This window comes from Syzygium oleosum, unplaced genomic scaffold (genome assembly GCF_021117445.2).
Source record: "Syzygium oleosum isolate NSW1041296 unplaced genomic scaffold, Sole_v2.1 Sole_v2.02, whole genome shotgun sequence".
Classification (NCBI taxonomy): domain Eukaryota; kingdom Viridiplantae; phylum Streptophyta; class Magnoliopsida; order Myrtales; family Myrtaceae; genus Syzygium; species Syzygium oleosum.
This window is the reverse complement of record NW_026607486.1, coordinates 10,407,822-10,434,219: the sequence shown is the minus strand read 5'-3', so window position 1 is coordinate 10,434,219 and position 26,398 is coordinate 10,407,822. Positions and strand designations below refer to the sequence as shown.

The 26,398-nt window shown below is 43.9% G+C and overlaps 1 protein-coding gene across 1 annotated transcript; it reads right to left on the bottom strand.

Annotated features, from left to right (window-relative positions):
- Positions 1 to 750: 750 nt before the first annotated feature.
- On the bottom strand, positions 751 to 3,706 carry LOC130137500 (uncharacterized). The gene is made up of 6 exons (XM_056308943.1): positions 3,601 to 3,706; positions 3,183 to 3,493; positions 2,893 to 3,030; positions 2,421 to 2,502; positions 1,627 to 1,904; positions 751 to 1,120 (listed from the first exon to the last, which is right to left on the bottom strand). Exons 2-6 carry the CDS (start codon positions 3,250 to 3,252, stop codon positions 1,056 to 1,058), a joined length of 633 nt encoding a protein of 210 aa, XP_056164918.1. The 5' UTR covers positions 3,253 to 3,493; positions 3,601 to 3,706; the 3' UTR covers positions 751 to 1,055.
- Between the last annotated feature and the right edge of the window lie 22,692 nt (positions 3,707 to 26,398).

Genomic DNA, 26,398 nt, shown 5'->3' with positions numbered 1-26,398 from the left:
GGATTCAAGTGAAAATTATAGTTCAAAAATTCTATATCACACCCTAACCTCGAGAGATCAATGACGAATTGGACCCATGGGTTAGTCGAATAAAGAAAAACCGGTTATGCCCCGAATACCGAATTTAATCTTAATGGTGTAGAGGTGGCACAAAAGGAACAATAGTTGCTCCATCTCAGTGAATAAACTGCCCTTGTTTTTGGCCTTATAAGCAACTCCTCCAGTCCAAGATCTATCAGGGTATTTAAAAATCTTTGCGTTTGCGGAGATTCTTTCTACCATCAAGTATATCTCCATAAGGGATGCAACATGCAATGACTACTGGCGATGATGCTTCTTAAATTGTCTCATTCATTCATGTGCATCAAATCCCTGTTTTAGATTTTCCCACTTATACCTATGTTATTTGAACTGAGATTGTATTATGCTACGTGCAAGCTCAACAAGGTAAATATCATTTCCTGAAATGTATATGGATTTGGTACTCCTACTGTCAATATACCAAGAACAAGACCTCAGATGGATCTCACAATTTGTCACGCTTTTGCTTTGAGATTTCCTGGAGCATGCAGTTTTCGGGATACTAGATATCGATGTTCTGTTCTATTCCAGTCCATGCACATTGTATGATTGTATCCCATGTAGCTATATTAGTTAGTAACTCACTATTTTAGTTTAGGTTTACTATTGAATAAGATTGTCAGCACAGAAGCCTAAACATCATAAATTAGCTTAACCATCATAACGACCGACAAACACAAACTCAAATTTGACATCTTACACTTTGATTTTAAGGACAAAATAGAAGGTGATCGTCTTAAGTAATTCAAATCCTCTCTACTTAACAGGTCCACCAAATTTACACATCATATCAAAGCATAAAAGATGATGTACAATTACAAATGCTCAATCCCTGAATGTAATGAGAACTTGTGTGTTCACTCAATGATGAGACACGAGATGCTGTCTCACATTCGTCCAAACAAGCATCATATTCTAAACAAACCTTCCACCGGACACTAATTTTGATAAGGAACGGGCAATATCCATTTCACTCAGACATCCTCAGATGGAGAGTCCTGACCTGATGCCGAATTAGAGAGGTTCTCCTGGACGGAAGCTGCAAAAACCTTGTTCATCAGGACTAAGAATACATAGAACAGCACAAGCTACTCTTGAAATTTGGATCGTCTCACCAATTACAAAAACAATAAGCATTTCAGCACAGTCGTTTCATTTGCTTCACATCTTTTTTAAAGTAGGTAGAAACAGATAAAGAAGAAAGGACCTTCCTAGTACACAGTCAAAACTTGAAGGGTTTCAATGACTCAATCTGGGTTTGGAGACACAAAATGGAATGAAATAGCTGCCAAAAGCTAACTTGGGAATGTCTCAATTCTATAAATCGCAAATCGTGCATGTATGTACAAGCTTTTATGAGATTTGATGCACCATTGGTTGAATGCACTGATGGTTAAACGAACAAAACCACCATGTCTATGCAAGTATGCTGACAAGTAATATGCCCAGCCAAATCTTTGCAGGTAACATTCAATTGAAACTCCAAACCAGGTAAGAGTGATGATGCGGAATAACCAGCTAGACAGAGTTAAATATCACGAATACCTTCAGCCTTTATATCCAGGTGGCTCAAGCTTCGAGCCATTAGTTGATGGTTGAAAAGGTCCCCAGAAGTTTGCAGCTTGGTGGCCACCTGCAGTAAGTTCGGAACTTGCGAAATTGGCATATGTGCAGCATCTAATGCAGCATTTATTCTCATTCCTTGAGCTTCCAATGAAGAACGAGCAAGACTTCCACCCGCCACGAGATGTGGAGTGGACCCTGCCACCTCTTCTGATCCAACAGAGCCAACAGGAGTGGCAGGTAGCTTGTCAGATTCAACCCTGCTCATCATCAATTTTTAAACCACAAGTGTGAGCACGAGTTACGATCACAACTTGAAGCTGAAATCAAGGTGTTCGACAAGAATCTGCACCCTGACTATCATGTTGTTTCCGGCAATATGTTTCATCAGCAGTAGCATTTACTACCATCTATACATACAATTCCTATCAAAAGAATATTCATGTCCTCTGAAGCCAGACTTGACGAGGCAAACGAAATTATGCCACGCCTCATGCCATAAGCCAACAAAGCCACTTGCACTTTCGAATGATGCATGTAAACTAGTGCAGATGACAGAATTTGCAAAGCTAAATAATGAGCACAAGCAGGTAATTTAAATTTAAGAATCCTATAAAGTAGGTAAGTAGCATTCAGATTGAGACGAATAGGTAAGCTAATCACCAGAGTGTTCAATGCAATGGAGAAAAAGGTAAAAATTAATTCTAGAAGATGTACCAAAAAAATTGTCTCAGAGAGACTAGATACGGAAACATTCCAAGAATTGTGTTCCTTACTCATTTTCATAGTTCATCTCGCTCTCTGGAGAATTTTTCTGTGGTGCTGTCTCTGAGACTTCCATTGACATTTGTTCCTCTGCTGCACCATGGAAGGAGGGCAAGAACAATTGAAACATCACATAATGAAGTGCACAAAGTACAGACAGCCAGACCCCTCTAATGGGCATCGAAATTCATAGGCTCAACTTCAAGGTCTACACAAAACAACTTCAAGAAGCAAACAATCATAAACAGATGGCCTTGCTTAAAAGAGCACTCGACAAGACCCAATTTTATAGTAATTCTTGAGAGAGCATTAACTTGCTTTCATTTTTATTATATAGTGCAAGAACTGAGACTGATGGGCCTTTTTTCTTGTTCGGGAAGTTGACCAAACTATGCATGAACCCATATAGTACGAAGGATAGAAGCTATGCATTGGAACCGTGAAATTCTGTATTAGTGGAGTGAAGTCTTACGAGAGCCTTACCAGGCACTGGAGGAGAGTTCATGGCTTGATGCTGTTGCTCGAGCAATTGATTGAACCTGACGATTTGTTGTATCAGCGCTAGCCTTGTGTAGTAATTTTGGAAAAACTCCTGATTACTTTCTTCCAATTTGTCCCAAACTGGAATTCGAAGGATAAGTTCAGAAGCTTCGCATCAAGATATAACCCATACAAGAAACGGCGGGTAAACAGGACCGAATCATTCAGAATACTCAACCGGACTAGCTCTTAGGATTAATCACTGATCAGACCAAAAAAGAATGATCTCTCACCCATACGTGTGAGATGGCTGTCAATCCTGAAATGAATTTCTAACGCGCGGGCTGTTTCCTCGCGGTTCATGTACAGCTGAATGCACTTCTCTATGAAATTGTGGGCCTAGGGAAAAAGGAAACGCAATGCAATTAAAGACCCTTTCAATTCGAAGAAATTCGGCAATCTTGATGCAATGCAGTGTGAAAGATTAATCCGAAATATAGTAAAACTTGTGCCTTGTCAACTTTATCCTCAGGATATCTTTTGCCTTCCGTTGGCCGAGCGTTTGGATCTGGGGCCGCCATGATTGTAATGTGAAAACCACTTTCTGCAATCAAACATAACGAAAGAATCAAAATAATGCACGATGATTTTATACGATAGCCATTGAACCAAGAACTTGCAGCAAATATATGTGGAAGGACAGAGAAAGACCTGGAGAAGACGAAGTGACTGAGAGTAACCGAAAGTTGATTCTCGTTGCTGAGTTTGGAGTTGTACTTGCATTTTGTTCAACTGTCACCGCCTCTTTTTAACGACGCCAACTGTTCTTGCCCATTGCTCCCCGAACTTTGAAGTATTTCAGTTCAATTCTGAGCTTTCAAAACATTTCAGTTCTACCCCAGCAATTCTATAGGACTAGAATTTAGTTTGGATCTTTGCCCTTCTTTTTCTCGTTCTCTCTCTCTCTATTTGTGTTCTTTTTACTACTAAAATATATGAAATCGGATGAAAACGAACAAGTTGAACTAAGAATTCTCCTCAACTTTTCAATCGTACCCAGCAATTCGAAACTTTTCAGTTCTGCCCAGCAGTTTCATATCGTGAAACAAATTAGATAGGTGACAACTCTGTAGATTAGGAACAAGAGGGAGAAAAAAAGAGTATTATTCATTCATGGTTGAGTATATGTAGTCTTTGAAGTGTGTGTTTTTGATCAATTAACGTAATATTGTATGGTATTTATAATTGTCACTGGCAAATAGATTATTGGCTGTGGAATAGCCTGTGCGGCTCCTGGTGAGCCGAGAACATCAGTCAGCCTTCCTTCTATAGTTGTTCCTACGAACAGTATGGCGAACAGCATCCTAATATTGTCTTGTTTTGGCCAAGACTCTTTGTATGGTTCAACCTTTTATTGTATGACTTGTGCTTTACTTAGTTAGCAAATGATGTATCCTCGCACTACTACTTTAGAATCTCTAAAAACTAAAGTATTTCTTATGGATTCGTAATGCATAATCTAAAAAGCTAAGGGAACGCGATTATAATCATAAATTGATAATCATCACTTATGTTCTTTTTTTTATCAAAGAAGAACAGCTTATATTCTTTTTTATTGACATTAGACTTATCATAGTTAAAATGAAGTTTTGAGCCGATTACGATAGATTGGCAACGTTTGTGCCCTTAATCTTCGTGAGACGGCCTACTTTTGCCCATATCATAGTCCCTACGTGGCCTTCTCATTTTTTTTTCTCGTTTTGGCTTGTGTCTAGCCTTTTCTTTCTTGTTTGGAGTTTACCACGGCATTTTATATTGACAAAGGTACTTATATAGCTAAATTCTATATATTCGATGAACTTTAGGGTTAGGTCAATGCTCATGGTGGTGCTTTGTTGGTAATTAATCAATAATCAATGTGGAAGTTTATGGTAGAATCGGAAAATCTTCTAATAAGTTTATGTGGAAAAGAGGCTCCCGGTCAGGAAAGGACTCTTTACTTGAAACTTTTCAAGTTGTTTTGTTGATCTTTTTTAACATTGATGAATATTCTTTCACATTAATTGTGACATTCTGAAATTTCGCTCATTTGGGATTTATGAAATGAATTATTTTATTAATGTACTTGTAGCTAGTTTTCTCCCGGAACTGATCATTCCTGGGATACTAACCTATAGGGAAAGGCTAATTAGGGATTTAAATTCGTACGACTAGAGGAATTCGACCGTGAACTGAATTTTGACCATAAAATTATCGAGGTGACATTTTGAGCCAGTGTAGGCCGATCTTAGGATAGTGATGGGCCGATTCGTCATTATCATACACGTGGATCACGGGTGATTCCGTTTGACCCCGAAATGAATTGACGAACGATCCCGAACTTATTCCGAACGATCGTACTCATCGGAACTAGTGATTGATCCTCGTGATTTTATTGACAACCGAAGTCGTTACGGTCTAAATAAATTGCACGTGACTCGATTTAGTATCAGTCACGGGTCGTATAAACGAAATTCCCCAAAAGCCACCCGTTAGTTTGAGAAACGCTCAAGTTACGTTATATATATAATTCGATTATTGATTAGAGACCAAATCGGGCATCAGAAAATTAGGAAAGTCACGGTAGGAACGTGCAACTCGGGATTTCTTCAGAATTTTCAAAAAAGTTCGATTTCGGCGAGAAACGGAGAAAGTGACCATTTTACCCTTGGGAATTAATAAAGGGTTAGTTTTATGGGCAAATGGCATTTTGGTCATTTTGCCGTCAAATTTGGAAAAGATAATTTTGCCCTTGGACTTTTTAAGAAATTATAAGATTGCCCTTGGATATTTTAGATAAGATTCGATCTGGGCCGTTGATCTCAAGATAAGATCGAATCTGGACCGTCGGATGAAAAGATTAGAGAGGGGCATTTTGGTAATTTGCCAAGTTGGTCAAAATTTGACTATTTAAGTCAAATTTCTCTCTCTCCTCACTCATTTCCCCTCCCCCACGGCTCCCTCTCTCCCTCTTCTCTCCCCCTTCTACTGTGAGCTCCCCCTCCCGCCGTGTCGCCGCCGCGCCGCCGTCCGGACCGCCGCCGTGCCGCGCCGCCGCACCGCCCATCCGCCGAGCCTCACGCCACCCTCACCCCACTGTGATTCTCTCTCTCCCTCTCGGTCTCCCTCTCTCGGCCGAGAGTCCCACCAGCCGCCGCCCAAGTCACCGTCGCCCGCCGTTCCTCCCGATCATCGCCGATCGTCACCGCCGCTGCAAGCCGCCGTTAGATCTTGGTTTTGCTGCCGCTTTCGCTCTAACCGTGTTAGTTTAGAGCTCGGTAAGTCGCGATCTAACCCTCGCCTAGTTTATCGGGTATTATCGGACCCGTTTAGACGCGATCGGGTGTAGTTTAGGGGTTGATTGGAGTATCGGGCCTTAGGATGGAAATTGGGAAATTTTGGTGGAATTTTAGAGGCCGATCGATGGCTGTGATTTGCTGTTCTAAGTGCTGTGATGTGCTGTTGGGCGTGTGGTTTGCCCCATTAGATCCGGCTCGGAATTTCATGAAAGTGTCGTGAAGGACTGGGATTGAAATATGGTCGTTTTGAGTGTGAAAAATGCCGATTTGGGTGTTGGTTGTATGTTGTGGTGTGACTGGATTGGAGTGTTTGACTTGGGCGCGTTTGAGTGCGCCTATTTGATGCTCGAGTGTGTGCACGTGTGAGACTTGTGATGTGCGACGTGCGTGTGATCACTAAAAGGCCCTGAGGCGTGTTTACGCGGGGTTCAGATAAAATCTGGTATGTTGGTGTGTACGTGTGATCACTAAATCCCTGAGGCGTGTTTATGCGGGGAATTGAACCGGCCTGAGGCGTGTTTACGCGGGTCGTGATACGACTATGGGATCGGGCCGAGTATTATAAGCTCGGGTCGCGATCATGTAGGCCTGTCGCATTTGGCGCAGGCTGAAGAAAGTGGAAATCGGTTTGAGGCATGATCAGCTCTGGTGAGACAGGGATCGGACCGAGGCATTGTAAGCTCGGGTTTCGGTCACGTAGGCCTGTCGCATTTGGCGCGGGCTGAGGAATGGGATCGGACCGAGGCGTGTGATGCTCAGGGCGCGATCGTGTGAGCCTGAGGCGTGTTTACGCGGGCCGAGGAAAGTGAGATCGGGCCTGAGGCGTGTTTACGCGGGTCGCAATGGCAAGTTAATGAAAATGATGTGATTGGTGCGTGACCGAGTGTGAAATGTGGGATTGGAAATGTGGTGTGTTCGATGTGTACGTGGGCTTGAGAATGCGAGTGATTTATAGTGCGTGTGGTTGAGATGCGTGTGAGAATTGTTTGTTATGATTGCGGACTACTGTTTATGCCAAGAGTCCAGGTTAGTATGATCGTGTGGATGATGATGTTTGTGTTTATTGCTTGGTTGTGTCTGGATATGTCTGGAATACGTGGTAGCCTAGGTAGGGTTTAGGTTGTGACTTATTGAGAAGTGTCCCATGGTTGTTTCAACCAAACCATTTCAGAGCACCCGCCCGAGCCTTGAACCTTCCGCCGCTACCGCCGCAGCGTTTTGGGAATCCCGATGCACACCGAGCATTCAGGAGTAGAATATTCCTTGGCTGCAAATCCCTTTTGAGGTCGAGGACGCGATCCGTAGAAGCCAGTTGGTGTGCGTGTATTATAAGTTTGATATTAAATTAGTGAGTGTTTGATGTGAATAGTTGGTGGTGTAATCAGGAAATCCGTTCGGGTGTGTACTATCAGTTGATATAAATCTGAGGAGTGTTGGAAGTATTTGGTTGTAAAGAATTGGATGTTGTATATATATATATATATCGGGGTATAGTATTCTGTTCGGTGGTTTAGTAGTTTGCTTCTTCCTGGTTCTCCAATATTATTGTCCGGGATATATAATATGATTTGTTTTCGCCGCGAATTTACTCTGATGGAATTTTTGGGTCGGCGACGATTTTCCTGGGACGTCGCACTGATTCGACCTGAGTAAGGGATGCCGCGTGCTCGATGGGGTTCGGGGCGTGACATTAATTTTACAAATTAGCCAACTAGCGTGAATAAAAAGTTCAGGTTTAATTGAAAAGATTTGAAATTCTCAGTGAAACCATACTTTTAAATGTCAAATATGCACTTTCTAAAAACACCACATAATAATTGTGATCCCTATCTGTTAGAAATATTTTATCCGATTCTGAGTATCTTTTATATCATGATTTCGTTAGAAATATATTTCTAACACTGTCTATTTGTACGTGAAAAGAGTGTCAAAGTGTTGGCAAACTATAAGTTACTCGCATGTAAAGGGGATTAACGGGCGAACAGCTTGCTCAGTGCCTAGGCTCGAAAGGTATGCAACCCTAGGCGTGGCTCTTATATGAGGTGCTCTTACATGAGAAAGTCCTACCCGCCCAACTTTAATTAGCCTGTTCTTGCCATATGTAAACTTTATTTGCGGGTGGGCTTAGGCAAGATAGGCGTGACCCAGCTCGGCTCATTCAATATTCACCTTTAATCACAAAAGAATGTTGAGATTAAGGTCAAAGAATTTCCTATCTTTGTTATTATAATATGAATCAATTTCTTTACCTCCTCACAAAATGACGGAAAAAGGGGAAACAACACTATTGCACAATCAATTTCCTAGGTTTTAGATACCTAGGGGCGGTGTGCGATTGCTATTACTCCGGTAAGCGACTTTCCCCGGAGCTTTTCTTTCTTTCTTCCTTCTTCCTCCTACTTTTCGTAAATGCTAGCTCTACTAAGAAATATTACAATAATTTACTTATCGAATGATATGACAAGTTTCAATTGGAGTATTAGTAGGATTCACATTGTTAAAATATGTCTCGAGTTTGAGCCTGTGGACGATTTTGATCTAAAAGTGCATGTGGATATGCAAATTATATTTTTGTGAATATGATTTCCTTAATTTGGAAAGCCTATTAGATTTGGATGTTGCCGAATTGGAGTCGGCCAAGCTGTGAAAGAAACGAAAGTCGTTTCCAATTGTGTCAAAGTGAAGAAATAAAAGACTCTGAAATTCACTTTCCTAATGCACGGCGGAGTCTCTGTTCTCAAACTTGAAATATTGGACTTTTGACTCAGATCATGACTCGATCAACTATTGGGCACATATATTATATTCTATTGTGGGCACTCTGGAAAGAAGAAGTTGAAGAGTGCAAAGTGTGGTTTTCGTGAAGTTCATGTCCAGAACGAAGAGTTGATTCTTGAAGCACCGTGTTCAATCGAGTGCTTGGTGTGGGTTTTCTTCGTGGAATTACACCAGGAATTCAAATCTTTGTAGTGATTAAATCTTATGGTAAGATTTGTGTACAATTCCTTCGTGAGATTGAGAGAATATTTCGTGAGGAATTGTGGGGTTAAACACTGCTTGAGTTATTGGGTATAATTACGGCTTGGAAAATACTAAGAGTGTTTGAGTGACTTAAATGTGGTTGTAATCTTGTTGTATCGCTTGATCTATAGTGAAATTTCGTGTTACTCTCCTCGTGGACGTAGGTCACAATGACCGAACCATGTAAATCTAGTGTTCGATTTATTTTCTTGTTCTGTCAATTTTATTGTTCGATCACTTAGCTTCATCAACAATTGGTATCAGAGCTAGGCTTGCTTAAGTTGAAGCGAATCAATGGCGATAGAAGAAGGAAAAGTGAGAATCGACATATTTGATTGGAAGGATTTTGGTTTCTGGAAGATGCAGATTGAGGATCATCTATATCAGATGAGATTGCACTTGCCCCTATCTGGGGAGAAGCTAGAGACGATGAAGCAAGCTGACTGGGAATTGCTAGATAGACGAGCTTCGGGTATTATTCTGCTAACGTTAGCTTGTAACGTCGCATTTAACACCGTGAATGAGAAGACCACTGCGGGTTTGATGAAAGCCCTATCGGACATGTACGAGAGGCCCTCTGCGATCAACAAAATCTATTTGATGCGACGTTTGTTTAATTTGAAGATGAGCGAAGGTGCGTCAGTTGCTGATCATATTAATGAATTAAATGTGATCGTAAGTCAATTGAGTTCAGTTGATATTGACTTTGAAGATGAGATACGTGCTTTGATTCTATTATCCTCATTGCCTGATAGTTGGAATACTACTGTTACTGCTGTTAGTAATTCCTCTGGGTCAACAAGTTTGACGTTGCTGGTGTTCGAGATTTAATTCTGATTGAAGACATTCGTATAAGAGAATCTGGTGAATATGTATCTATTGTTTTAGTAGGTGAAAATAAAAGAAGAACTGGTACACGTGTTAGCAGGAGTAGTATAAACTTAAATAGACGAAGTCAGTCTAGGATTAATGGTACTGTCTGTTGGAGCTGTGGCAAGAGGGGGCATCTTAGAAGGGATTGCCTTAAGCTGAAAAATGAGAAGGGTAAAAGAATTAGAGTTGAGTCTATGGAGGGATAAGTACAGTGCAAGTGCCATAACTTTTGTACGGAGGACACTTAAGTGCCATAACTTTTTTTTGGCTCACTTGAGTGCCATAACTTTCAAAAAAATGATCACTCAAGTGCCACTTACGAGCTGATCGTGAGGGTCCGAAACTGCGACTTTTCCGATCGAACGGTGACCTTCCCGGTGAGGCGAGCACCACCAGCTTGAAGAGGGGGTGTCGGTGAATCATTTCATGGCCTCCGTTCGTCTCGAAATTTTCGTTTTAGCCCCCGTTGACGAAGGTAAAAATGCTTCGTAATCACACAAATCGGCTTGATAAATGTGTGACTACGAAGCATTTTTACCTTTGTCAACAGAGGCTAAAACGGAAATTTCGAGATGAACGGAGGCCATAGAATGATTCACCGACACCCCCTCTTCAATCTGGTGGTGCTCGCCTTGCCGGGAAGGTCACTGTTTGGCTAGAAAAGCCGCAGTTTCGGGCCCTCACGACGAACCCCTCTGACAAGCTGGTCGTGAGGGCCTAAAACCGCGGCTTTTCCGATCGAACGGTGACCTTCCCGGCGAGGCGAGCACCACCAGCTTGAAGAGGGGGTGTCGGTGAATCATTCCATGGCCTCCGTTTGTCTCGAAATCTCCGTTTTAGCCTCCGTTGACGAAAGTAAAAATGCTTCGTAGTCACACAAATCGGCTCGATAAATTATGTGACTACGAAGCATTTTTACCTTCGTCAACGAAAGCTAAAACGGAAATTTCGAGACGAACGGAGGCCATGGAATGATTCACCGACACTCCCTCTTCAAGGTGGTGGTGCTCGCCTCGCCAGGAAGGTCACCGTTCGACCGGAAAAGCTGCGGTTTCGGGCCCTCACGATCAGCTCGTAAGTGGCACTTAAGTGATCATTTTTTTGAAAGTTATGGCACTCAAGTGAGCCAAAAAAAAGTTATGGCACTTAAGTGTCCTCCGTACAAAAGTTATGGTACTTGCGCTGTACTTACCCCAGTCTATGGATGATGTTGCAGCTATAGCAGACAATAATTAAGATATTGCTAATTTTGTCTTATCTGTCACTGATAATTCATCGTTTGGCAGATGGATTATGGTTGTTCTTTTCATGCTACACCAAATAGAAACTGATTTACTACTTATAGTGCACGGATAATAGTAAAGTGCAGTTGGGGAACAACGCGGAATTGGATGTTGTAGGTGTCGGTGATGTCAGAATCAGAATGCATGATGGTATTGTAAGGACATTGACTGGAGTGAGGCATGTTCCAGAGTTGAAGAAAAATCGGATTTCCTTGAGTGCCCTGGATTCAGCTGGGTGTCAGAATTCTTCAGAATGTAGAGTTCTAAAAGTTCTTCGAGGTGCCTTGGTGATAATGAAATGAATCAAGCATAGTGGCCTGTATGAGCTTCAAGGTGAGACAGTGACGGAATTCGCTACGGAGATGTCGGATGCATTGGTTCGAGAGTCTGAATTGTGATATATGTGTTTGGGGCACTTTAGCGAGAGAAGCCTGAAGGTTTTAAGTTAAAGGAATTTGTCATGTGGTTATGTTGCTGATGAATTGAATGTATGCAGGTGCTGTGATTTAGATCAACGGCGGAAAGTGCAGTTTAGTACGGTTGTCAGAGAAACCACGAAAATTACAAAATTAATTCACTTGGATGTTCACAGGTTGTCGCGGTTTCCTTTGAGGAAGAGTGCCAGATTTCTGCTAAAGTTGTTGATGACTACTCGAGGAAGACTTGGGTGTCTGTGCTAAGGCACAAGTTTGTTGTATTGTCAGGATCAGACAGTTAAATGCTTTGATCGAAAAGGAGACTGGTAAAACGATCAAGCAGGTGCAGACTAACAATAGTATGGAGTTTTGCTCGGAGCTGTTAAATGAATTATGCATGAAGGAAGGCATAGTGAATCACCGCACTAGTGCCAATGAACCACAACGGGTTGCAGAGTTGATGTGCAAAACATTACTAGAGACGGCCCATAAAATGCTCACTAGTGTTGGTATGGCTAGGAGATTCCTGGTGGATGCGCTTAGTACGGCGAGCTACCTGAAGAATAGATCCCCATCGACGACGATTGGATGTTGAACTCCCGAAGAAGTGTAGTCAGGTAACGTTGCTGACTATTCTATTCTTAGAATGTTTGGTTGCTCATGTTATGTTCTAGTTAGTGATGGTAAGTTCGATGGAAGGGCAATAAAGTGCATGTTCCTAGGTTATGCACAAGGTGAGCAGGGCTATAAGTTGAGGTGCCCGAAATTAAATTCACCTGTTATCAGCAGAGAAATTACATTTGACGAGTCTCCAGTACTTTTGGCTAGGAGTGCTAATAGCAGTATTTATACGGATCTGAACAGTGTTCAGCTTGAGGTGGAGTTGCAACCAGAAACTCCTGAAGTAGTGGGAATTAGCGTGATAATCGACACAGATGGTGCTTGTAGCAAGGTGGAGCCTATTGAGCCAACAATTGTTGTAACTGCTGATATTGACAATGTGCGTATTCGATCTCCTGAAATATATGGATACAACGATGGATTTGCTTTATCTGCGGTTGTAGAGATTGTGTCGGAAAATTCTTGTGGAGCAGTTAAAGGTGCATGTGGAGTTGGTGTTCTGATGAGATTCACGGCTATGGCGAAGTTCAAGCGAGGCTTGTGGTGGTTGAGTTCATCGGGGGCTGTGGGAGAGTAGTAGCGAAATTTGAATTCTATCAAAGCGATTATGACTTGGCTCAAATGTCGAGCCAAGGTAAAGATTGTTAAAATATGTTTTGAGTTTGAGCCTATGGACGATTTTGATCTAAAAGTGCACGTGGATATTCAAATCATATTTTCGTGAATATGATTTCCTTAATCTAGAAAGCCTATTGGATTTGGATGTTGCCGAATTGGAGTCGGCCAAGCAGTGAAAGAAACGAAAGTCGTTTCCAATTGTGTCAGAGTGAAGAAATAAAAGACTGAAATTCACTTTCCTAATGCACGTCGGAGTCTCTGTTCTCAAACTGGAAATATTGGACTTTTGACTCAGATCATGACTCGGTCAACTATTGGGCACATATATTATATTCTATTGTGGGCACTCTGGAAAGAAGAAGTTGAAGAGTGCAGAGTGTGATTTTCGTGAAGTTCATGTCCAGAACGAAGAATTGATTCTTGAAGCACCGTGTTCAATCGAGTGCTTGGTGTGGGTTTTCTTCGTGAAATTACACCAGAAATTCAAGTATTTGTAGTGATTAAATCTTGTGGTAAGATTTGTGTACAATTCCTTCGTGAGATTAATAGATTATTTTATGAGAAATTGTGGGGCTAAATACTACATGAGTTATCGGGTGTAATTGGGGCTTGGGAAATACTAAGAGTGTTTGAGTGACTCAAGTGTGGTTATAATCTCGTTGTATCGCTTGATCTATAGTGAAATTTCGTGCTGCTCTTCTCGTGGACGTATGTCACTATAATCGAATCACGTACATCTGATATCCGATTTATTTTCTTGTTCTGTCAATTTTATTATTCGATCGCTTGGCTTCCGCAACACATATATTGAGTTATTAGTTTCTTTAAATACCCAATAACAAAAATTTGCCAAGTCACTTAAGTGAAAACATTTAGTAAGATGTCTTAGTAGATTCGATTGTGCATTGCTCTTTTTCAATTCACAAACCATGGAGGTTTTCTGGATTTGACACTCTTCCTTTATATTTGTTTAGGGCAAAATGTTTGATTTGATAGTAGCTCGTGTTTCTTGCATGGATGTTGTTATTATGCGGGTGAATAAATTGCGCACTTGTTGGATGATGTTTGTGAATTAGAACTACGCGGATGTGACTTGTGAACTCATGAATCATTCGACCCAAAAAAAAAAATACTTATGAATCATGGGAACAAAAGAGAACTCGCCTTTCTTCGAGAGAAAAGAGTGAAAGAATAAAGTTTGATCTGAACAAAAGTGTGTCTTTTTGCAATTTGCAGTGATTGTATCGATTTATCTTTGGCTTGGTTTATAGCTTAACGTTAATTATTTTTATGTTTAGCTGCTGAAATGACAGATATGGTTCTTCATTGATATGTCGTTTCTAATTAATCATCTTCAATTATCTCAAACAAATTTCTTTCTTTCTACAGATAATTCTATGAGGGCCTCGGGGAATGTTGTGCTAAAGACAGTTTAAAATCTTGCCTTTGTCTTGGGTATGACTAATCTTTTTCTTCGGACAACTATGAAGATCTCAACCAGCTCTGACAAAAAAATATTGTATGTGTAAAAATATTATTACACTATGCAAATCTATGTACAAATTTCTCGCAGACCACTTCGTCGCAGCAAAATTTATGATCGGAGCTCCATGTGTGCGGATATTTTTAATCTATGAGTGGATGAGAAGGCACCTAGCAATGGATGACAAAATGAAGAATTTTTACAAGCTCCTAACAACTTTTTGCTCGCGAGGTACTCTTACTCGGATATCAAGAAAATCACAAGAAATTTCAAACACAAATTAGGTGAAGGAGGATATGGTTCCATGTACAAAGGGATACTTAGAAGTGGCAATGAAGTTGCGGTTAACACTACAAAAAAACATGTTTTTTCCGACAAAATTTCCAACGAAAAATTTGGAAAAATTCGTTGGAAAACGAATTTCCAACGAAAAAAAATTCGTTGGTAATAAGTCATCGCAAATTTTTCCAACGAAAAATTTCAATTTTCGTTGGAAATTTGCGATAAATTTTTTTTCGTTGGAAAACTCGTGGCTAAATTCGTTGGAAACGAATTTTTTTTTCCGACGAATTTTTTTCGTTGGAAATTACAAATATTTTTTTGGTCGAGTTAAAAATCGTGGAAATTTTTTTTCCATTGAAAAAGAATTTTTTTTTGGTCGAAATTTTTTTTTTTGGATCAAAAAATAGCCCTCGCCGCCGGCGAGGGCCGCCTCGTCGCCGGCGAGGGCCCGCTCGTCGCCGGCGAGGGCAAGCCTCGTCGTCGGCGAGGGCCGAGCTCGCCGGCCATGGCGAGCTCGGCCCTCGCCATGGCCGAAGATGAAGAAGAAGCAAAGAAGAGCTAGCAGGGCGGGAGCAGCTTCGGGGCCGCCGCCCGTCAAGTCCGTCGTCGTCTCCTAGCCTCGCCGGCCATGGCGAGGGCCGAGCTCGCCATGGCCGGCGAGCTCGAGCTCGCCCAAATCTGTAACAGCCCGAATTTCGATGTAATTTCCGGGATCAATGAAACTGATATTATTTCGCATTTCATTTTAGTAAGTCTCACCCAGAGCTGATCACTCTCGGGATACTAACCAATAGGGTATGGCTAACTAGAAGATGGTACGTGGACCGGGGACCCTATCGCGAAAGGGATACCGATCACGAGAGACTCTGAGGAAATATTTTGGGCCAACGTGAGCCGATCTTAGGAAAGGTAACGGATTTGGTTTGGCCAAGGCCAACGATGTACGATTGGGGACGCAGGTGATTCTCGCAAGACCAAAAGTGCACGTGGTCAACCAGTCCGGAACTTGAACCTAATGATTGTGACCTCTGGAACTAATGATAATTTCTCATTCTCTCAATGATCGAGACCATCACGATACGAATAGCCTTAGGTCGATACGCGTAACCTCTAAACAGCCACCCGTTAGTGAGAGACTCTGAAATTGAAAGTTTAGCGGGTTTTGTTCATGGAATTGGGCCCGGATTTCGGTATCGATTTTCAAAGGCTTAAGAGACTATTTTTGGGAATCTGACGTCATATTACGCTGGCCACTCACATGTGGAGTTAGTACGAGTAAAAATTGGAATTTCGGTCCGGGGGTGAAAAATTACGATTTTGCCCCCGGGATGCCAGCGTCGCTTTTCGAGGCCAAATGAGGTTATTTTTCGTGGCCGATGCCATTTTTGGGTGGCCACGCTTACCAGGAGTCATTTTGGACAAAAACTGGAATTTCGACAAAAATTGGAAAAATAATATTATTTTATTCCCGAAACTTTGACGTGGATTTTCGAGGGCTTGCGCGATGAATTTCGCGATTCCGACGCCATATTATGTTGGCCACGCATATATGGAACGCGTATGTGCGAAAATTGGAATTTCGGTTCGGGATTGGAAAATTACGAAAATGCCCCTAGGCCATTTTTGATTAATTCCGAAAATTGGATTTAATTTTGGGATTAACCAAGGTGAGTTAAGGTTAAACCAGGTCTGGTCAACCATGGTTAGGGGCAAAAGACCATTTCACCCCTAAATTATTGGATTAGGGCAAATCCTAGCCTTTGGATCAAGGGCAAAATTGTCCATTGGCTTGATTTTTGACACATGGCACCCTAGGCCCTAGTTTTTGACTAAGATAAGCATTTTTTCTCTCTCCTCTCTCACTCCCACGACCAGACCAGCCTTCAGAAAAATTTTCTCTCCATTTTCCCCTCACTTTCTCTCATTTTCTCTCAAATTTTCACTCTCATTTTCTCTCTCGCCGGAGCTTCGCCGGAGCACGCCGCCGACCGCCGTGCCTCGTCGTCGACCCCCTTGGTCCCCCGCTTCAGCTCAGCCTCGGTTCCGTCCATTTCTCTCTCCCTTTCCCCCTCTTTTTCTCTCTTTTTCTCTCTTTTTCTCATTTTCCATTACTCGCTGAACAGATCACGGAGCTTCGCGGAGCTCCGATCGCTGTTCCGTCGACACCCTATTGCTCAAGATGTCCATACGTCGCCGTTCAGCCCAAATCCGTACATAGACCGTACAATTACTGTTCACGTCCCCGTACGGGTCACTGTTCATCCAGACCCGTACGGCCATCGCCGCCGTGACCGGCGCCTCGCCGGCCACCGTTCCCAGCCGTCCGTACAGTGTGTCCGTACGGCGGTACTGTTCACGTGTCCGTACGGAATCGCGGTTCACCCGTCCGTACACCGCGCGCCGTCCGCCGGGAATTCCGCCGCCGGTTCCACTGTTCATCAGTGATCGTCCGCCATTCCCCATCGTCGTGACCCTTGTTTTGGTGAGTAAAATTCCAAAACCCGGATTAGGACTGATGTTGCGTTTTTCTGGACTGGTTTAGGTGTTATCGGTGCATTTTGGACTGGCTTAGATAATAGCAGTGTGTAATTGAGACTGGGTTGAGGACCGATTAGTAGAATTTATTATCGGAAAAATTTAGTGGATTAATGAGAATCGTTGGGGAGGATAATAGGGTTTAATGACCAATTTAGGAGTTCATCGGTGAAAATGCCGGGTATGCCCGGGTTGTCTGAATTATATTGGTGCTCGTGGTTCATTGCATTGCATAACATGGACACGCATTGCGTATGCCAAGAGTGAGGCATGTGATGAAAATTGTGCGAGAATGCGTGTCTGCCATGAGCATGTGATCACCTAAAATACCCTGAAGCGTTATACGCTGGGTTCAGATAATAATGAGCTGTGTGATCACCTAAGGACCTTCGGGTCGATACCGTCCTCATGCACTTTGAAGCAGGACGATGCCCGGTATGTCCGGAAGGCGACCATCCTCATGCACTTTGAAGCAGGCTCTGGTTCGCAAGGAGAACAGTGTTGCGCCTCATGCACTTTGAAGCAGGCTAGAGACACTGGGCCAGATCGGATGCTGCGCCTCATGCACTTTGAAGCAGGCTAGACGCACCGGGCCGTGAAAAATTGATGACTCGAGTCGTAATAATAATTAATTGGGCAAGTGTGCCAGTGTGGGCCAGTGGGCCAAAGAAATGTGCATGACATGTCAATGACATTTGCATGCGTAAACATGCATTGATTGGCATGCGAGTGTGTGAGACTCGGTGTGTGAGCTTGTGATTGACATACGTGTAATTATGCGTGCCACGCATGTGCCGTGATTATTACATATTGAACTGTTTAACCTGCAGGGTCAGATAATTGTTTGACTATTGTGGTATTGTGATTTGAATAATTGTTTCCAGTCAGGAGATTGCATGCTAGCCTAGCCTAGGTTTAGGGGTTGAACTCACTGAGATTCGTCTCACGGTTGTGTAAACCGAAACTTTTCAGACCCCCAGCAGTAGGATGCCGATGTCACCACCTCTTTTTGGGAATACCGCCTTTTATCCGGCAGTCGTCGAGCATGCACCCCGGTAGGGATGGAGCGAAACGGAGAAGTGGGTTTGGGTTATTCCCACTGTTGGTGTTTCCTTTTTGGTTGTCGTGAACACTTGTAAAAAGAGTTTTAAAATAGTAATATAAGTATGTACATATTTTCTGCGTTGAATCTTGTTTATTGGATGGCTATCCTTGGCTCATATTGTAATTGTCTGGGTTTGCTTATTTTATACTTCCGCTTGTGCTTGATCTCTGTATGGGCGTGGGTCGGCGACGCTTCCTGGGACGTCGCAATTTATCAACCGAAGGTGGGATGCTCCCGCTTCGTGGGGTACAGGGCGTGACATCCCCGTTTGATTTGGTATCAGAGCAAGGTCAGCTCGATTCCTTTGGTCGAGGTTTGGAGTGATAAGGAGCGATGAGACCCTGGGTAGCCAGTAGGGTGACCTCGTGTGCTACATGCATCTCCTGACAGCTTGTGATTGTTTTTGAATTGTGATTGTGTGACCCGTAAGTGCAGGTGCGGCAGGATTCGAGGTGAGTACGCGAATCCCTTGGGTGATGTGTTGGATAATTGTTAGACCGCGTGCTGATTGCTTGATTGTTGTTTAATACCTGCCTAGGACTTAGACTGGGATAGATTGGTTTAAGTCTTTAATTCCTTCGTGGAATTATAGCAGGTAGTCGTAGAATCGAGTAGCCAAGATGAGTAGCGAGGGGAGAGGTATAGGAAGAATTCCCAGAAGGGGTGCAGGAAGAGGAATCCGAGGTAGAGGTCGTGCTCGAGTAGGAGCAGTAGACAATCTGGGAGTTAATGTGGGAGCTGCAGTAGACCCCCAAGTTGATGTTAGACCTGTGGAAGATCCACGTATGGAAGGAGTTCTGCGAGTATTAGAAAGGATTGGGAACGTGCTGGATAGGCAGACTCAAGGGCGAGATAATGTAGCCACTGCTGCGGTAGATGAGAATCAAGCTAATGCTGGACAGGCTCAGCCAGCCGGGGTTAGGCAGATGCCCCAGTTAGTAGAACAGTTTATGAAATTGAAGCCGCCTAAATTTCATGGTCGCGGTGACCCCGAGGCTGCGCCAAGATGGATTGAGGAACCTGGAGAAAACCTTCAAAGTTCTGGGGTGCACCGATGAGGAGAAGGTGACATTGGCGGTTTACCAGTTTCAAGAGGGTGCTAATGATTGGTGGAATGCCGTGGAGAATAGAATGTTTCCAGTAGGAACGGCCCCGACTTGGGCTGCGTTTGTGGAAAATTTCTACGAAAAATATTTCTCGGAGAATGCGCAAGAGAAGAAGTTGATGGAATTTATGCGCTTGCGTCAGGGACAAATGACCGTTGATCAGTATGAAGTCGAGTTCGCGAGATTAGCTAAGTTTGCCCCAACTATGGTGGAGAACCCGAGAGATAGAGCGCGAAGATTCCGGGATGGACTGAAGCCGGATCTTCGAAGCCTGATTTTGTCCCATGACATCAAAGATTACGGAGAGATGCATAGACGGGCTCAGATCATGGAACGAGATCAGCAGGAAAGGGCAGCCGCTTCAGGATCGCGGTTTGCTCAAAATCGAGATAATCACCGTTTGGGAAAGAGGCCTATGACTGGAAATAGGCGATTTGTTCCACCAGCCAGACGGAATATCGGAAAACCAAATCCCCAGTTGGGTAGATATGGCGCGTGTTTTAAGTGCGGGAGTATGGGACATCGGATCCGCGATTGCCCACAGATGCAACCATCAGGACCGTCCAGAGTGCCGCCACCACGAGCGGGAAATCAAGCCGGACCTCCCCCACCGGCTAATCAGGGACGACCGCCAGCTCAAGGAAGGATTTATGCAATGGCGCGCAAGGAAGCTGAGAATGCGCCGGGCGTGGTCACAGGTACGATTTCTTTGTGTGATCATGCCGCGTATGCATTGTTTGATCCGGGGGCAACCCATTCGTTCGTTTCAGAGCAATTTATTGAGTTGGTTGGTATGAAACCAGTGCTGCTTGAGCATGTGCTTTGCGTGTCGACACCTATGAATGATAGGTTGCTAGTTTCTTTTGGATGTCCTAACTGTAAGATAATTATTGGAGGTAAAGAAAAGAGCATCGACTTGGCAGTAATAGCCATGTTCGATTTTGATGTGATTATTGGAATGGATTGGTTAGTCCGACAGAAAGCTGTAGTGGATTGCAGCGATAGGACGATCCAATTTAATCCGGATGGACGCCCTAGTTTTGTATTTCAGGGAAACCGAGGAGGAACCTCGATCCCTTGGATTTCCTCGCTCGAGGTAAGTAAGCTGTTGGACGAAGGGTGTGAAGGATATTTGGTGAATGTTGTGGATCCAACAGTTGTTGAACCTAAGTTGGAAGATATACCCGTAGTAAGCAATTTTCCTGATGTGTTTCCTGAGGAATTGCCGGGTTTACCGTCTGAGCGAGAGGTGGAGTTTGTGATTGAATTGGCGCCAGGAACAGAGCCGATTTCGAAAGCGCCATATAGGATGTCCTTATCAGAATTGAAAGAATTAAAGGTCCAGATACAGGAATTACTGGATAAAGGTTTTATTCGCCCTAGTGCGTCCCCATGGGGAGCGCCAGTCCTGTTTGTCAAAAAGAAAGATGGAACTCTGAGATTGTGTATAGATTATCGGCAGTTGAATCAAGTGACAGTGAAGAATAAGTACCCACTGCCGAGAATTGATGACTGTTTGATCACCGCAAGGAGCCTCGGTGTTTTCCAAGATAGATTTGAGGACCGGGTACCATCGGCTAAGGATCGAAATGAGGACATTCCCAAGACTCGCTTTCAGGACTCGGTATGGGCATTATGAATTTACGGTTATGCCCTTTGGATTAACGAATGCCCCAGCTTTCATGGATTTGATGAATCGTGTGTTCAAGGAATTCCTGGATCAGTTTGTGATAGTTTTCATTGACGATATACTAGTGTACTCCAAGAGCCTTGAGGAACATGAGATACACTTGGCTGAAGTGCTACGAACTTTGAGAGAGCATGCATTATATGCTAAGTTAAGCAAGTGTGAGTTTTGGCTCAACAGAGTAGGATTCCTTGGACATATCGTTTCTGGGGATGGGATTTCGGTAGATCCAGCTAAGATTGAAGCAGTTACCAAGTGGCCTAGACCGACGTCAGTAACGGAGATTCGAAGTTTTCTCGGATTGGCGGGCTATTACAGACGATTCGTAGAAGGATTTTCATCAATAGCCATGCCAATGACAAGGCTGCTTAAGAAGGAGGTGAGGTTTGAGTGGGATGACAAGTGTGAAAGGAGCTTTCAGAACCGAAACACCGGTTGACAACCGCTCCCGTATTGACCATTCCGTCGGGCCCGGGAGGATTTGAGATTTATAGCGATGCTTTGCTAAGAGGATTGGGCTGTGTGCTGATGCAGCATGGAAAAGTGGTAGCATATGCGTCGCGTCAGTTGAGACCACACGAGATGAATTACCCGACGCATGACTTGGAATTAGCTGCCATAGTGTTTGCACTTAAGATCTGGAGGCACTACTTATGTGGGGGAGAAGTTCCAGATTTATACAGATCATCAAAGCCTCAAGTACCTATTTTCGCAGAAAGAGTTGAACATGAGGCAGCGCCGATGGATGGAACTTCTAAAGAATTATGATTGCGACATCCTGTATCATCCTGGAAAAGCCAATCGAGTGGCAGATGCTCTGAGTCGAAAGTCTAGTTTGGCGCATCTAATGGTCAAGGAATGGACCTTATTGGAAATACTCAGGGATTCAGAGTTTAAGCTGGAGATGAGTCACGTATCGAAATTACTAGCCGCCTTAAGGATTGAGCCAGAGATTCAGATCAAGATTAAGGAACTACAGACTACGGACCTAGAAATCCAAAAGATTATGGAGATGGATGCAGCTAAGAGGAAACCGGACTTTCAAGTGTCCGAGGATGGAGTTCTGAAGTTTAGAGGGCGACTCTGTGTACCAGATGATGTAAAGCTAAAGGAAGAAATCTTGTCGGAAGCTTATAGGAGCAATTATAGTATCCACCCGGGAAGTACGAAGATGTATCAGAATTTAAGACAACACTACTGGTGGAATGGAATGAAGGTGGATGTGGCCAGGCACGTAGCTAAGTGTTTGACGTGCCAACAAGTGAAGGCACAACATTGTAAGCCTGGAGGATTATTGAGACCGTTAGAAATCCCAGAGTGGAAATGGGAACATATTACAATGGATTTCGTGTCGGGACTGCCGAGAAGCCAGAGAGGACATGATTCAATTTGGGTGATAGTGGATAGACTGACTAAATCAGCGCACTTTCTGGCTGTGCGAAAGGACTTTGAGTTGGAAAGATATGCAGACTTGTGAGGCAGATCGTGAGGCTGCATGGAATACCAGTGATCACTTCGGATCGTGATCCGAGATTTACGGCTAACTTTTGGAAAAGTTTGCAAACGGCCTTAGGAACGGTTACAGTTCAAGACGGCCTACCATCCACGACCGATGGCCGCCGAAAGGACCATTCAAACCCTAGAGGACATGCTGAGAGCTTGTGTGATAGATTTCCAAGGCAAATGGGAGGAACAGTTACACTTGGTGGAGTTTGCCTATAACAATAGCTATCAGCAGAGCATTCAGATGGCACCGTTTGAAGCCTTATATGGTAGGGCGTGCGGGACGCCGATGTTGGGATGAAGTGGGTGAACGGAGTATCACGGGTCCGAATTGATCCAACAAACTGTTGAGGCAGTTGAGGTTATTCGAGACAGACTCAGGACGGCGCAGAGTCGTCAGAAAAGTTATGCCGACAGAAGACGACGACCCTTGGAGTTTCAAATTGGAGATCACGTGTTCCTTAAGGTGTCGCCTATGAAGGGACTATCTAGATTCGGCAAGAAGGGAAAACTGAGTCCTAGGTATGTCGGGCCATTTGAGATTTTGGAAAAGATGGGGGAGATGGCCTATCGACTTGCCTTGCCGCCCAATTTGTCCCAAGTACACAATGTTTTCCACGTGTCGATGTTAAGAAAGTATCAACAAGACCCGACTCATGTCTTGCGGTACGAGGAGATAGAAGTGGACGATAAAGTGTCGTACGTGGAAAGACCAGTCAGGATCGAGGATAGAAAAGAACGGGTGCTGAGGAACAAAACGATCCCGATGGTCAAAGTTGTCTGGGAGCACCACGGAACAGAAGGTGCCACGTGGGAAAGCGAAGAAGCGATGAGACGTCAACACCCCCAGTTGTTTGAGTAGATAAGGATAGATTGCAAATTTCGAGAACGAAATTTTGTAAGGGGGGAAGATTGTAACAGCCCGAATTTCGATGTAATTTCCGGGATCAATGAAACTGATATTATTTCGCATTTCATTTTAGTAAGTCTCACCCAGAGCTGATCACTCTCGGGATACTAACCAATAGGGTATGGCTAACTAGAAGATGGTACGTGGACCGGGGACCCTATCGCGAAAGGGATACCGATCACGAGAGACTCTGAGGAAATATTTTGGGCCAACGTGAGCCGATCTTAGGAAAGGTAACGGATTTGGTTTGGCCAAGGCCAACGATGTACGATTGGGACGCAGTGATTCCGCAAGACCAAAAGTGCACGTGGTCAACCAAATCCGAACTTGAACCTAATGATTGTGACCTCTGGAACTAATGATAATTTCTCATTCTCTCAATGATCGAGACCATCACGATACGAATAGCCTTAGGTCGATACGCGTAACCTCTAAACAGCCACCCGTTAGTGAGAGACTCTGAAATTGAAAGTTTAGCGGGTTTTGTTCACGGAATTGGGCCCGGATTTCGGTATCGATTTTCAAAGGCTTAAGAGACTATTTTTGGGAATCTGACGTCATATTACCCTGGCCACTCACATGTGGAGTTAGTACGAGTAAAAATTGGAATTTCGGTCCGGGGGTGAAAAATTACGATTTTGCCCCCGGGATGCCAGCGTCGCTTTTCGAGGCCAAATGAGGTTATTTTTCGTGGCCGATGCCATTTTTGGGTGGCCACGCTTACCAGGAGTCATTTTGGACAAAAACTGGAATTTCGACAAAAATTGGAAAAATAATATTATTTTATTCCCGAAACTTTGACGTGGATTTTCGAGGGCTTGCGCGATGAATTTCGCGATTCCGACGCCATATTATGTTGGCCACGCATATATGGAACGCGTATGTGCGAAAATTGGAATTTCGGTTCGGGATTGGAAAATTACGAAAATGCCCCTAGGCCATTTTTGATTAATTCCGAAAATTGGATTTAATTTTGGGATTAACCAAGGTGAGTTAAGGTTAAACCAGGTCTGGTCAACCATGGTTAGGGGCAAAAGACCATTTCACCCCTAAATTATTGGATTAGGGCAAATCCTAGCCTTTGGATCAAGGGCAAAATTGTCCATTGGCTTGATTTTTGACACATGGCACCCTAGGCCCTAGTTTTTGACTAAGATAAGCATTTTTTCTCTCTCCTCTCTCAATCCCACGACCAGACCAGCCTTCAGAAAAATTTTCTCTCCATTTTCCCCTCACTTTCTCTCATTTTCTCTCAAATTTTCACTCTCATTTTCTCTCTCGCCGGAGCTTCGCCGGAGCACGCCGCCGACCGCCGTGCCTCGCCGTCGACCCCCTTGGTCCCCCGCTTCAGCTCAGCCTCGGTTCCGTCCATTTCTCTCTCCCTTTCCCCCTCTTTTTCTCTCTTTTTCTCTCTTTTTCTCATTTTCCATTCTGTGAACAGTGATCCGCCGGAGCTTCGCCGGAGCTCCGATCGCCGTTCCGTTGACACCCGGCTGTTCAGCATGTCCATATGTCGCCGTTCAGCCCAGTCCGTACAGAGACCGTACAATTACTGTTCACGTCCCCGTACGGGTCACTGTTCATCCAGACCCGTACGGCCGTCGCCGCCGTGACCGGCGCCTCGCCGGCCACCGTTCCCAGCCGTCCGTACAGTGTGTCCGTACGGCGGTACTGTTCACGTGTCCGTACGGAATCGCGGTTCACCCGTCCGTACACCGCGCGCCGTCCGCCGGGAATTCCGCCGCCGGTTTCACTGTTCATCAGTGATCGTCCGCCATTCCCCATCGTCGTGACCCTTGTTTTGGTGAGTAAAATTCCAAAACCCGGATTAGGACTGATGTTGCGTTTTTCTGGACTGGTTTAGGTGTTATCGGTGCATTTTGGACTGGCTTAGATAATAGCAGTGTGTAATTGAGACTGGGTTGAGGACCGATTAGTAGAATTTATTATCGGAAAAATTTAGTGGATTAATGAGAATCGTTGGGGAGGATAATAGGGTTTAATGACCAATTTAGGAGTTCATCGGTGAAAATGCCGGGTATGCCCGGGTTGTCTGAATTATATTGGTGCTCGTGGTTCATTGCATTGCATAACATGGACACGCATTGCGTATGCCAAGAGTGAGGCATGTGATGAAAATTGTGCGAGAATGCGTGTCTGCCATGAGCATGTGATCACCTAAAATACCCTGAAGCGTTATACGCTGGGTTCAGATAATAATGAGCTGTGTGATCACCTAAGGACCTTCGGGTCGATACCGTCCTCATGCACTTTGAAGCAGGACGATGCCCGGTATGTCCGGAAGGCGACCATCCTCATGCACTTTGAAGCAGGCTCTGGTTCGCAAGGAGAACAGTGTTGCGCCTCATGCACTTTGAAGCAGGCTAGAGACACTGGGCCAGATCGGATGCTGCGCCTCATGCACTTTGAAGCATGCTAGACGCACCGGGCCGTGAAAAATTGATGACTCGAGTCGTAATAATAATTAATTGGGCAAGTGTGCCAGTGTGGGCCAGTGGGCCAAAGAAATGTGCATGACATGTCAATGACATTTGCATGCATAAACATGCATTGATTGGCATGCGAGTGTGTGAGACTCGGTGTGTGAGCTTGTGATTGACATACGTGTAATTATGCGTGCCACGCATGTGCCGTGATTATTACATATTGAACTGTTTAACCTGCAGGGTCAGATAATTGTTTGACTATTGTGGTATTGTGATTTGAA

Coding starts and splice junctions, on each gene's coding strand:
- LOC130137500 (XM_056308943.1), bottom strand. CDS start 3,252: ATGAACCGCGAGGAAACAGCCCGCGCGTTAGAAATTCATTTCAGGATT. Junction 2,503..2,892: donor GAACTCTCCTCCAGTGCCTG/GTAAGGCTCTCG, acceptor TCCATGGTGCAG/CAGAGGAACAAATGTCAATG. Junction 1,121..1,626: donor CCTGGATATAAAGGCTGAAG/GTATTCGTGATA, acceptor AGGTTTTTGCAG/CTTCCGTCCAGGAGAACCTC.